The 14,046-nt window shown below is 38.9% G+C and overlaps 1 protein-coding gene across 1 annotated transcript in view; it reads right to left on the reverse strand.

Annotated features, from left to right (window-relative positions):
- LOC150098108 (band 4.1-like protein 4) overlaps positions 1 to 14,046 on the reverse strand; it is a 637,189-nt gene that overhangs the window by 470,020 nt on the left and 153,123 nt on the right. The window contains exon 5 of the mRNA XM_090406685.1: positions 7,388 to 7,395. Coding sequence (XP_090262811.1) covers positions 7,388 to 7,395 — 8 coding nt within the window. The remainder of the gene's footprint in view (positions 1 to 7,387; positions 7,396 to 14,046) is intronic.

The raw sequence follows: 14,046 nt of genomic DNA on the forward strand, positions 1-14,046 counted from the left end.
CACTAGGTTATTCTCATCCCATTGGAGAATAATAAGATCAGTGTTTAAGACACTGGTTATTTCAAATGAAAAAGAAGAAAGGATGTGTAGCAGTGTACTCTAATCTCAAATGATAACTGAGAAAAAGTCATTCATGTATATAAAGAAGACCATGGGTGAAAGTACACAGGCCTGGGGTATATTGATCTTGGTGCAGTTAACTCAGTGATTCTTAACCTGGGAGATAGAATGCCTCCCCCCCCCTGGGGGCGCTGAGGGGGGTCAGTAAGTGGTTAGGGGTGCTGAGGAGGCAGTAAGCATTATAATTCTACTAATATAATAAAAAACTTGATATAATAAACTTAATATTAAAAAAAACTTGAGACTTCGTTTGTCGAATATTGAACCTGATATTGAAAAATTGGCAGGATCTCATCGGGCTCAGGGTAGCCATTAATAATTGGCTTATTAAATATAGTAAGTTTCCATCTTTTTGAGTAAAAATTAATTTGTATCAAAGTCACTAATTTTTAATTAACTATCAGTTCAAATATGTTGATGGTTCAAATATGTAATTGAGGTTTGCCTAATAATATATTACAATTATCTTATTGAGTCATTAACCTAGTGCAAAAATGAGCAAGGGGCACCAGGCCATACAAATAGTTGAAAGCGGGTGTCAGGTTAAGAACCACTGAGTTATCTGAAAAGAAAAAACCATCCACCCTAGCACATAGCAAACAACTGGAGAGGACACTGGCAACCCCTTTGCAAAAGACAGAAAACAGACAGAAACGATAGTATCTTGATGATATGGCCTCTATGTCAGACCTAATCAAATAACTTGAAAATATCAAGAGTAATTACACAAGTTTCTCCAAACATTGCCATGGCTTGTGGTTAAAGGTAGATAAGTTTGCTTATGAGCTCTATATTAGATCAAGAGCAGTGGAGTCCATATAGTGCTATGGCACAATGTGGACTCCATACAGCACTAATTAGTTGGTAAGCTTCCAGGTACTTAAAGACATTCTACAATGTTTGAATAAATTTGGGTAAGGGCAAAAAAAAAAAATAATAATAATAATAAACAGTTTGATGGCTGACTTTTATCCTCTGTTTTGGGATGGGACAAATTTAAGTTTGCTGTCATGTTATTAAGTTAATGTTATTAACAAGCTCTCACACTAGTAGACTAGTGTGAGAGCTTGTACAGATGATGCAACAAGATGTATGTTAATTCTGGAGCACTAATTTTGAGCAGAATTGGGGAGGACATCACATCAACCAGGAAATCTGTTGGTATCCAAACTATTAAGAATTCTTCTGATGTCCTTCTCCAAAAAATAAGATGAGGCATGTAGTAGATTGTTCTTCTTGGTAATGAAAGGTGATTTCTTTTGACCTTCAATACAAGAATTGGAGGAGAATGATGTCAGTCGTGTCCCTGGGTGATTTTATATTCAGAGGTGATTGAGATGAAATCATGGCAATGAAGATATACCCAAATGTTTTGGCACAAGGTGCCAGAAGGTTCAGCTGTTATTTTGAGCAGAAGACAAGTTTTCTGCATTTTTGGTCTGAATTACAAGAGGAGAGTTGATATTGACATTACATTAGGAGGGACAACTGGTTAAAAAAAGGCTTAAGGTCTTGAAATACTTCTTTATCTCTTCCAGCTAGAACATTGGAATCATAGAAGGGAAGCTAGTTTTAATTGAAAAGTCTCCAGAAAATGACTGTGTTTGGTAATTAGATTGAAGACAATCTAGCTGCAAAAAGAATCAGTAGTCAGATAGGCAATCAGAATTTGGAAAGTAATAAAGAGTAAATAAATTCAAAGAATGTGGCAAGGAAACTGAGCTAGAGCACATCATAGATATTTTACATTTGGCATTCTTTGACATGGAATATCATATGCAACAAACGTTTTTTACATAGTTGTGGACAGTGGTTGTGGCTTCCAGCTGAGGTGCTGTGATGAATAACAACACAGCCATTAATTGTCTGTTTAAGGCCATAAGTGGTGAAGTGGATGTGAAACCATTTTTTCTATACTGATTTTTGTTGTTTTGTATATTTTGTGGTTGTATTTTTAATAGATTTTATGATTTTATGATTTTTGTTGTGGGAGTTTGATCCATGGTGCTACTGTATTTTTAGCAATGTCCTTCATGGCTGATGATGTTGTTAGATCTAGAATAAATGCTCTATCAAAATTTAGAGCCATTCTTCCAAGATCTAACAAGAAAACAAAGGTATGCAGGAATATACTTGAACTCTCAAAAAAGAAAAAGAGGTAAACATATTTTATATAAAAGAACATGTCACATCCTAGTTTGAAGATAATGAAAATTAAGGAACATGGAATGTCTAGATTGGAATGAGGTGTAAAGAAACATTAATGTTAAATTATGATATGTGTTAAATTGTATGTCTAAGATAGAAATACATTTGTTGAAACATGAATGTAAATTTATATTATGTGCAAGACAAGGGCTGTACATCCACCTGTTAACAAAAATCCAAAGGTTACTACCTGACCACCACTTGATGACGTAATGTATGATGAGTGAGCGTTCGTAAAAGGGAATGTAACAACCCTTCCATGAAAGCAGTGCTTGACGAAGAGAGGAGAGGTGACATCACCGCGGAGAACGAATGGGAAGGAGTTGTGAGTACGATTGGAGTGCTGATAGAGGGCGCTGGAAAACGGGATAAAAAGTACTCATGCGTTATTTGAACTGTCTCTATTTTTTTTTTGTTCCTGTGTCTTTCCTCATACAGACCAGCATGACTGAGGACCAGAAGAATGCCTGGCGCCGGTGACCTGCAACCGTTTTCCCGTTGATGACTGACCCAAGTTGGACAAGGCTACCTACAAGATGACAGCAGAATTCCAGATTGAGCCATTGGTAAAGCCTGTACCAATGTAAGATGACAAAGGATCTCCTATGAAGAAGAGTCACATGAACCGCAGTGACCCATGAGATGACCAAATGGTTAGCAAAGAAGTCTGGCCATTTTCGTAGTGACCACGTGGCAGCAACCATAGATTCATGATATCATAAAGACAAGGTGGTAACGTACTAAACTTTTTTTTTATAATACTTAATCATAGAGGAAAGAATGAACTTGATTTCTATCCAAGAAAAGAGGAATCCTAAATGCAAATTTGTGCTCAGTGTCCTAGTGTCTGTTTGGACTGATAGTCCAAGAACTGAACATTGTGCTGTTCCTAACTAGTACAGAGGAAATATAACATCTGAACGATTAGTTGAACAAGTTGATAAGTTAATTGTATTGCGTGTGAGTCTAACTCACGCATAAAATGTGGATAGTGCACTTGTAAAACTGAAAATTGCTTATTCCATTTAAATGTGATATAGTGTTGATAAATTAAGATGTTTAAATTTAGTATTGACCTTTTTTGGTAATTTAGATTGAAAGTGGGGAATTTGATTTCTTCACTTACATAATTGATAACTAGATAATGAAATTATTGTTTTTTTATCCTTGATATGTGTAACCTTAATGTAGTCTCATTTAGCCATTAATAAATGTGTTTTGTTAATATATACCTGAGAGTTGTCTGAGCACGAGACTGACTTACCACTTGTAAAATTACGGACCTATGCATCAAGGGGATGCCAAGGGAGTTAAGAGTAGATTGGCCATGACTATATTTCACAATCTCCAATGTTAACTAAACTCCATTAGTTGGATTAGATAACACGTTAGTTCTGGTGAACTTTCTGAGGACAAGAAGTTTCTGTTCCTAGGTTCTGACTGGGCACAGCTCTAACAAATCAAATTTTGTCAGAATTCAAAAATGGGATTGCACTCCCAGAAAATTAAAATGAAAATTCTTCTTCTTCTTCTTCTTCTGCAGCTTCTCCCACTTAAGTGGAGTCACTGTTTCTTATGAGTCTCCTCCACACCTTCCTGTCTTGGGCTGTCACCACATCCAAGTTCTTCATCTTCAAGTCCTCTTCTACCAGCTCCCTCCATCTCTTCTTTGGCCGCCCACGCTTCCGCCTTCCTTGCACATCCATCTGCATGACCCTTCTTCCCACATATTCGTCCTCCCTCCTCATCACATGACCAAACCATCTCAACCTTGCCTCCTGTATTTTCGCTCCTAAGTTCGTAACTTTCACTGTTCCCCTGACATAGTCATTTCTCAGATGATCCTTTCTGGTCACACCACACATCCACCTAAGCATTCTCATCTCTGCTACTTCCATCCTGCTAATGTTATTTTTCCTCAGGGCCACAGTTTCTATAGCATATGTCATAGCTGGCCTCACTACTGTCCTATAAATTTTGCCTTTCAGATTGATCGGCACCCTCTTATCACATAACACTCCAGCCATCTCCCTCCAGTTCCTCCAACCTGCTTGTATCCTGCATCCCACTTCCTTCTCACCTCCTCCATCTTCTTCCACTGTCGAACCTAAGTATCTAAAGTCTCTCACCTTCCTGATGACATTTCCTTCCAGCTCCAGGTCTGTCTCCTGGCCACCGCCCACTGCGCAACACATATACTCTGTCTTACTTCTGCTCAGTCTCATACCTCTCTCTTCCAGTACTTTTCTCCATCTTTCCAGTTTAGTTTCCGCTTCTTCTCTTGAATCTACACACAGCAAGATGTCATCTGCATACAACATTGTCCAAGGTGCATCTTCTCTCACCTCCTCTGTTACCACCTCCATCACAATATTAAACAGAAACGGACTTAATGCTGACCCTTGATGCAAGCCAACTGTTACTTGAAAACTTTCTGTCTGTCCCAAACAGGTCCGAACACTTGTCTTCACATTTCTGTACATTTCCTGCACCAACCTGACATATTTCTCCGGCACCTTCTTCTCCCTCAGACACCTCCAGACTTCTTGCCTTGGCACTCTATTGTATGCTTTCTCCAGATCAATAAATACTAGATGTAGCTCCCTTTGTTTCTCTCGATATTTTTCCATCATCTGTCGTAACCCAAAGATAGCATCTGTTGTTGATCTACCAGGCATGAAGCCAAATTGTTCCTTTGCAATCTCCACCTCCTCCCTCAATCTACCATCAAGAACCCTTTCTAGGATCTTCATTGTGTGGGACATCAACTTTATTCCTCTGTAATTTTTACAGTCTTGTGCATCCCCTTTACCCTTGTAGATGGGAACAAGAGTACTCTCCCTCCATTCCTCGGGTATATTTTCCTGTTAGCAAACTTTCATGAACAGGTCCCACAGCAGGTCAATTCCCTCTTCCCCCAGTGCCTTCCATGCCTCCACTGGAATTCCGTCGGGGCCCACCGCTTTTCCATTCCTCATCCTCTTCATGGCCTCCGTCACTTCCATTCTACTGATGTTCTGCACCATCCCTTCAGAAGGCTGCCCATCTCCTCTGTGAGTCCTTGCATTTTCCTCATTCAGAAGTCCCTCAAAGTATATTTTCCATCTGTTTCTTATGTCCACATCCCTCCATAATACTCTTCCTTCAGCATCTTTGATCTGCCTCACATGTAAGATAATGAAAATTAATTTTAAATATTAATAAAATAAATTAAATTAAAATTAAAATTAGTGAGCACAAAAGAATTGTTAGAAATTATAGTTTAGGCGAAGAACATATGACGTAACAATGCCGAAAAATTAATTACACGGCAGAGATAAAAGTGTGGAAAGAAAGACTTTTGAACACGTGGAAGAACTCAGTCCCTGTGTGTGTTCTTGATAAGCACTCTGCATACCTCCACTCACTCCCTTCAAGTGAAATGTGGCAGATTAAATGACAACAGATTACAGTTTTCGAGCCATTCCGATCAGGAAGCCTTCTGGTGTATTACCATCAGGTTTAGTCAGAGCTGGTCTAAGAGTATCTGATGCCCCTAGGCAAAGAAAATTTAGGCACCCCTATACATTGTCTCTCTCTATATATACATTTTGTCATACTCACACAAACATAAGCCCCAAAGTCTTAGCACCCCTAGGCAATTGCCTAGGTTTAAACCGGCCCTGGATTTAGTTATACATACTTTCAAGTAGCTAGCCTACACAACAACTCTACTACTAAATCCTCAAGTGGAAGAGGCTACTGGATCTCCAGTTAATTATAGTATCTCAGGCATGCCTATGAAGAGTGTCACTTAAGTGATGTGCAAGTAACACCCTACATGGTCATGCATGAGGGGAGGGAGAGAAACCACAAATCCTACTCTGGACAATGAATGTGACAAAAGCTATGTGAGTTCTCCAATAAGGAAGACATTGATGTTTCACTGTGTAAGGAAAATCATCAACTACCTAGGGATCTAGATCCCCTTTGAGCACATACTTAAGTCATTTTTCCTGTTAATTCATAAACAAAATATTCCAGGCCTCTGGCCACATGGATTTTATTCAAATTTGGTATTTCAAATTCATACAAAAATTTGTCGATTCATTCTAATTTTTTTAAATCAGGCTACATTTTTTACAGCAATAATTTGCTTCAGCTCAATGAAATTTGATAAAATTTAATACATACACACGAATATTTCAAGTTAATTTTTATAGACAAATTTTGACAAAATGAGTCTGAAATTAATAATAAGTCTGGGTGTAATTAATGAAATTTGGTATTTACAATCTCCATCAAAATTTATTGAGTGATTTCATTTGAGTTACAATCAATTAGATCATTTGTAATAGCAAAATTAACTAAAGCAAAGTATATATCTAGAGTAATGCTTCTAGAATCCACCCTCCAAACACTATCTCCCTGATCCCCCCCCCACCATTTTCCCTGTCCAGCTTGCCTTCCTGTTCTCATCTCTCATGCAACTCTCCTCTCTGTTCAAACACTTCACCTCACGTCTCACCTGATCCATTCTTCTGCTTGTTAACATCACCTCTGACTTCCTCTGATCCCTTGTTCACATCACTCATCATGCTTTCTTCACAATGGTCTTTCATTTGTTTCACACAATCCTTTTAAATAAAATCCATCTCTTTTATACAATTCTATTTGCAACTCAAATTTATTCCAGACATCAAAAAACTGCACCCTTTTCTCCTCACACAGTTCTGCTAGCATACCATTCATGATTTTCACTCATCTCAACCATATCTGTGATACCTGCGCAACACACAAACTACCACATTGTTGTCTTTTATTCTCCTCAATAATCTCCTATCTATCCTCACATTTTTATATCACTTCTCATATCCAAAGTATCTATCCCATTCCTTCTTCCTAGAAAACAGACTGTGCATCCCATCCTCTCATCGATATACCTGCGATAATTGTTCCACTTTATAGGGCATTAATCAGACCACATCTGGAATATTGTGCAGAGATCTGGTCATACCATTCATGATTTTCACTCATCTCAACCACATCTGTGATACCTGCGCAACACACAAACTACCACATTGTTGTCTTTTATTCTCCTCAATAATCTCCTATCTATCCTCACATTTTTATATCACTTCTCATATCCAAAGTATCAATCCCATTCCTTCTTCCTAGAAAACAGACTGTGCATCCCATCCTCTCATCGATATACCTGCGATAATTGTTCCACTTTATAGGGCATTAATCAGACCACATCTGGAATATTGTGCAGAGATCTGGTCATTGGATTCCTTGGTGATGTAGAAAGGTGGAGAGAATCCAAAGGAAATGATAGAGAGAATTCAAAGGCAAGTAACAAAAATTGTTGCAGGTTTGTGGAATGTTTCCTATAAGGAAAGACTGGAGGTCTGTGGACTGGACTCCAAACACTAGCTGATATTAAAGTTATTAAATGGGTTTTATAGGACACATTACTTTTTTCTGTACAGTGCAGCAAGGGAGAGAACTATGGATCATCCCTGGAAATTGTGTAAGAACATGGTTAACAGGTGGACTAGATTTTTTGTTTGGAGGGTGATAAATGTATGGAATGCATTGCCAGAGGTGAGCCTCCACAGTTCAGTCGGTATAAGTTGACCCTTTGGTCAGAAAGACCTGGGTTCGATTCCCATCCAAGATGTGAGGAACCTTTATCTTATCACCTTCGACTAAAGGTGAGTTAGTCTTATATGGAGGTAGGGGTTTTTTTCACCTGGAAACTTGGGTTTTTCATCCCCCAGAACAGGCAAACTGGTCCCCATGAACACACACGGATCTACAGTCATAAAATACTTAATCCCTCATTAGGAGAGCTCGACCCATCCTAAGGGATGGGGAGAATCCCATACGAAATAAATAAATTGCCAGAGGTGGTTGTGAATGCTTCAAGAAGTATGACAGGTATTGTGTGAATGGTTAATGTGTCAATGTTGGGTCTCCCGCGATGAGTCTTCTAACACCATGGAGACACCGTTATAATAATTGGCACTATCAAATTCCATTCGTTTGGAATGGAAAAAAAAAAAAAAAACATGCCTCAGAAAATTACAGCTAAGCGATACAACCGAATTTTTGTTGTGGTGGTTGTTATTATTATTATTGCTGTTTCGTTTTGACGCGTTCCGCATTCCGAAAGAAAATTTATGGTAATACACAGACCATGGTACGGGGGCATGCACCTTATAAATAATGCTGTCCTCCTAGTCTTAGCTGGTTAGACTCTAATTTTACATAAACCAAAATTAAGAAAAATGAAATAAATGTTTCTTCAATGAATCTTTATTATTATTATTATTAAGAACGTTCCTAAATGAACAGCACCTATTCCCGTAAAACAATTCCCAAACGGAAGTATCAATTTCGACAGAACTTGATATGTAAGACTTTAAAGAAAAATCACTTAGCAAATTTAATTTTTGTTAAAATGGAACAATAATAATCACTTTAAGCGAAGATGAAAATGAAGTTTTAATTGCATGACATAAGTAGTAATTTTAATTTTTGTTAAAATGGGACAATAATAATTACTACCACTTTAAGAAAGTTTTCATTGCGTGAGCTAATTTTTTCTGCAAGTGACTTAAGCAGTGACCTCCGGGCGCTAGCTGTTTTAAAATATCCAAATCGATACTTTAAATACGACGTACGCACATTCTCGCACTAATCTTCTTGTCTTAATATTGGGAAAAGGCTTTCAGTAGCTTGTACATTTCCTAATTTGTTTGTCAATACTACTAAAGGTTCACATAATTAAAAACTTTATAAATACTTTCAACCAAAAGAAGAAAAACAATTGGCTGAACATTTTCTTCACCAAAAACAGAAACGTGCGTATTCGCGTTTTCCTCCATCGTTATGAAAACATCGGAAATGCTTGGAATAATAACGAATAACGTTTCTGGCGAGTTTGGTGAAGCAAAAATGCTTTCATATTCCCCTTATCTGTAAAGGAAGAACTTTGAATGGAGTGTTTATGAGCTATAAGCTCGCCCAGTAAGGGCAGTGAAATTAACTGTGTTCAGCTGGACGTAACAAGAGAGAGACAAGAGACGTTGCTGACTATAAGGGTGAAGCAAAATGCTTTTATAATCCCTGCTATCTGATAAGGTTGCTGTGTAGGGAAAAGTTTATGAGCTGAGTGCTCTGCCTGAGTGGGTGCGATTTAAAGATCTTCATTTGGAAGTAGGATGGCCTTGGGTCTCCTATATTTGGAGAAGTCTGTTTCATCATATTTGCTGCTTGTTGCACTAATTCATTTGGATGTGAAGAGGATGCTGAGAAGAACTTTACTGCTGAAGACTGCAGGAAAGAGTAGATGTAGAGGATATTTGTATCCTGGTGGAGTTGGACGTTTCTGATATATCATGGTGCGTTTAAGATCATGCGGAGACGCTGGACGTAAGATTTTTTGGGCCTTTTATATTTGAAGCTTTCCGATTCATTATCTTCCGAAGCTTCCTTGATAAACGGGTCTGAGTGGTTGCTTGTCTTGGTAAAGAACTTCTCAGTTAGATCTAGAAGGGAAGAGCTGTAAGGAATGTTAACTTCTCTATGGATCTGGGAGTTTCTAATAAACCAAGGTGAATCTAGAATCATCCTCAGGTACTTGTTCTGTAATCTCTGTAGTTTTTGAATATTTGTATTCGCGGTGTGGCTCCATGCGGGGGATGCGTAAGTGATGACAGGTCTTATTACCACCTTGTAAATTATTAACTTTATTTGTGTATCCAGTTTGTTTTTTCTGTTGATCACAGAGTAGAGCTGTGCAATTACTTTGGATGTCTTCGAGGTAATGTGTCTTATATAATTGCTGAATTGGAGTTTTTTTTTTTTTTTATCAGCTATCACTCCAAGATATTTGACTTCAGTCTGCCATGGAATCTTAACTCCCAAAAGATGAATGTCCTCCATACTATGGATTTTCTTTTTAGAAAAAAGTATGGGTGAGCTCTTTTGGGGATTTACTTGGATCCTCCAGTCTGCTAGCCATTTTTCTAGTATATGTATACTGCTTTGAAATCTGCTAGTTGCCAGTTTTGGGCCCAGGGATCTTGTCATTAATGCAGTATCATCTGCATATAATGCAGTGAATGTTGTTCTCGTGTTCAGAGGGATGTCTGCTACATAGACTGAGAAAAGGAGAGGGGGCCAGAAGAGAGCCCTGAGGTATGCCTGCTAAGACCCTGCATCCGGAAGAAACCGTTTTACCGACTCTGACCTGCATATATGTCTTTCAGGTATGAGAAGATTATTTTTGTTAACTTGATTGGCAAGTTAAATATTATGAGTTTGTAAAGGAGGCCTTGATGCTATACTTTGTCAAACGCCTTCTCAGCATCGATGAAGTTGGCAACTGTATGGAGTTTCCAATTATAGCCTTCTGTGATGATCTCCACTAGCCGGTGTACTTGTTGAACTGTGCTATGGGCCTTGCAGAACTGCTTGTTGGGCAAAATTCCTAATTTATCTGTTTCTACTTGAAGCCTTGTGAGGATCGCGTTCTCTGTCACCTTTCCGAGGCTGGACAACAGGCTGATAGGGCTGTAGCTTTTGGGGAGTTGAGGGTTTTTTCCTGGCTTCTTTAATGGCATGATGGTGGCTGTCTTCCAAGCAGTGGGAAAATGCTGGTATCTAAAAATATAATGTTGACGAGATGAACTATGGCCTTTCTTGGAAGTAGTTTTATTATTCGGTTGGTTATGCCATCTGGGCCTGAGTCTTTTTACTGTTTAGATGAGTTAAGATATTTATTATTTCTCCCAGAGTAGTGGGAGTGATATGTTCTGAGTTATCAATATGCTGTCGTAAAGTTTCCTAACATAACAGTAAAACTTGTATACAAGGATTGTATTTACACAAGATTTGATTCGAGGGTAATCTATTAGTACTGCAGCTTAGCTGAAGCACTAATAGATAACCTGGAATCATACAGATAAAGAGAAAGTTAAATCAGCTTTCTCTTTATCTGTATGAATAATCCCTTTCTTGGTTTGTATAGGGGTATGAGTTGCGTTTTGGTGTGGATAGCTCTTAAGAATTTCCAGACGGAGTGATCTTCAGCATTGCGAGCCAATTTGGTTTCCCACTGATGGTTTCTGTGTTTTTGAAGAGCTTCACGAACTTGTCTGTTTAGGTTGTTCAGTACTGTTTTGTCTTGTGAGGCTCTTGTATTATGGAATCTCTTTCAGGATCTGTTTTTTTTTTTTGCTCTAATTAGGTCCATTATTTCCTCTGGGATGCGGTTGGAAGACAATGGTTTGCCTGATTGATTCTATTGCTTTCTGAATTTGAATGGTTAAGTTATTTACTGCTATCTCTTCCTTTTTACTGATGTTGGGCACCGGACCAATATAATCCAGAAGAACCTTGGCTAACTTGTCCTATGGTATGAATGTGTGCGGGAGAGAGAGAACTGATCTGATGCGCCTAGATTAAGCACTGTGGTCAGAAGATAATTCATTAACTGTTTCCAATTTGTATTGGTATTCTTATATTTTTAAAAATAATGATGTCTAGCACAATTGAGCTGCTTGATGGGCTGAAGTGGGTGGGCTCGGTAGATCCGGCCACAACAGCAGAGTTGAACATTGCGTAGTTGAATAGCATGTAGCCTTTGGTATTAATTGAAGAGCTGTACCAAACTATGTGTTTTGAATTGAGGTCTCCTGCTATTATTATGGAGTCATTTGATATGAGTATGGAGTCCAAATCTGTTGTCAGCAGAGGAATGCTCAGAGGATTATAAGTACCATAGATCTTGAGACTGCCAGCATTGCTGGCATGCACCTCCACGCTGCTCACCTCCAGTTTTACGGTTTATGGGTTGTATTATGATTTAGGTAAAACACACCTAAGACCAGTTAATAACCTTAGAATCCGTGGCTACACTAATCGAGATGATATCAGCACTGCGATGAGGTGCAAATTCTTGAAGTTCCAGGACCTTGTTTACCAATATCATGAGTGACTTTGGTCATACATTTTTACATACATACATTTTTTACATACATACATTTACATACATACATCAAACATACATTTTTACTCATGACAGATGGCTGCTATAACGGTTTGAGTGCCTTGCAGGAATCTCTTTTTGGAAGATGGTGAAGGGCTTATTTTGCTGAATTCCTGCAGCATGGCAAGCGAAGCAGTTAAAACTGATGTTAGGTTGGAGCTTGCTTGCTCGAGAAATATAGGAATCTTAGTTCGTGCAGCCTTGGCATGTTTTGGTCGTTGTTTGTGTTCCTCCTGTGTGGTTGAAGGTGAGGTGTTTCAGACTGGGGGGGGGGGGGGGGGGGGAAGACCTACTTGGTTGCTTATGGTGTCATTGCGAGGAGGAGCAAGATTGTTGGAGCATGACTTTGACATTGGAGGAGCATGACTCTTGTTGATTCTCGATTTCTTGGATTAAAAAAGGCATCCCTTGTAGTTCTGCAGTTAACACAGCAGGCAGAAGTAGATCGTGGCTTGGTGCAGGTGTTGGTCTGGTGTCCCTCACCGCACTTCAAGCACCTGTAGGCTGCCTTACATAAGTTTTAGGCATGCCCGAACCTTTGGCACCTATAACACTGTCCTGATGATGCTTTCTTCCTGAGCAGCTCAGTTGATATTTTGAGTCTGTATACAACTGTCAGTTCATAGATTTGCTTTTGTGTATTGCTGATTTCTACCAGCACCAAAGCATTTACCTGAGCATCCTGCTCACTTTAGCAGGGGACAGGCCCTGTCTGGAGAGATCAGTGATCACATCTTCAGGGGTGATACCTTCGGCAACCCCACAAAGAACCACCTTCAGGTTCTTTTCGCTGGGTAAAGCGAAGGTGTGGTATGGGAGATTTGCATTGTCCATAAATCTAGTCATTTGTCTACAGTCCGTGACTTTAGCAGGTTGAATTTTAACTCCTTTATCGAAGTTTTTGGCCCATGAGAACGTGATGTTATGTCCCCTGAGGGCTGATGAAACAGGAATCCATTTTTCTTTATCCCTTAAGATGACTGGTGGTACATTTTCTTTAGGTACACTGACTGATTCCATCCTGTTGTTTTGTGTTCTTCTGTGGTGGTAGAAATTTTTTTCTTCTTTTTGACCATTTGGAATTCTGTATGTGCTTCCAAGGTCTGACAGATCTTGGGATGTACAAAGTCTGATTGCATCTGTGTAATGAATTCGCCACTTATGTCATCCATTTTGTCTTCTATGACTTCTGAGGGGGGGGGGATGTATCAAAAAGCTTAACTTTTCCTGGCTAGTTGTCATCAGCAGCTTTTGTCATGATAGTAATAAGTGAAAAATGTGTAAAGACACAGACAGAGAAAGAATAAAGATTACTCAAGTGTCCCGAGCAAATTAAAGATAATCCTGTAGACTTTTGGAGATCCACTGGCAAATCCCATAGACACACACACACACACACACACACACACACACACACACACACACACACACACACACACACACACACACACAGGTGTCTACCAGCAAAATAATATACTGTATTTTATGGAGGAGCTGTTTGAAAGGACCTGTTTGATTTTCTAAACAAGATCAACTCATTACACCATATGATCAAATTCACTCTAGATCTTGAAAAAGATAACCAATTATCATTTTTGGACACCCTGACTCGTCCACAAGATACTTTTCTCTGACCCCCCACAAAGACAATGGGACTACTCACAGTATATATCTACAAT

The sequence above is a fragment of the Typopeltis vanoorti genome, chromosome 16 (assembly GCF_054136105.1).
Source record: "Typopeltis vanoorti isolate ZY-2024b chromosome 16, IOZ_Tvanoo_1.0, whole genome shotgun sequence".
Taxonomy (NCBI): Eukaryota; Metazoa; Arthropoda; class Arachnida; order Uropygi; family Thelyphonidae; genus Typopeltis; species Typopeltis vanoorti.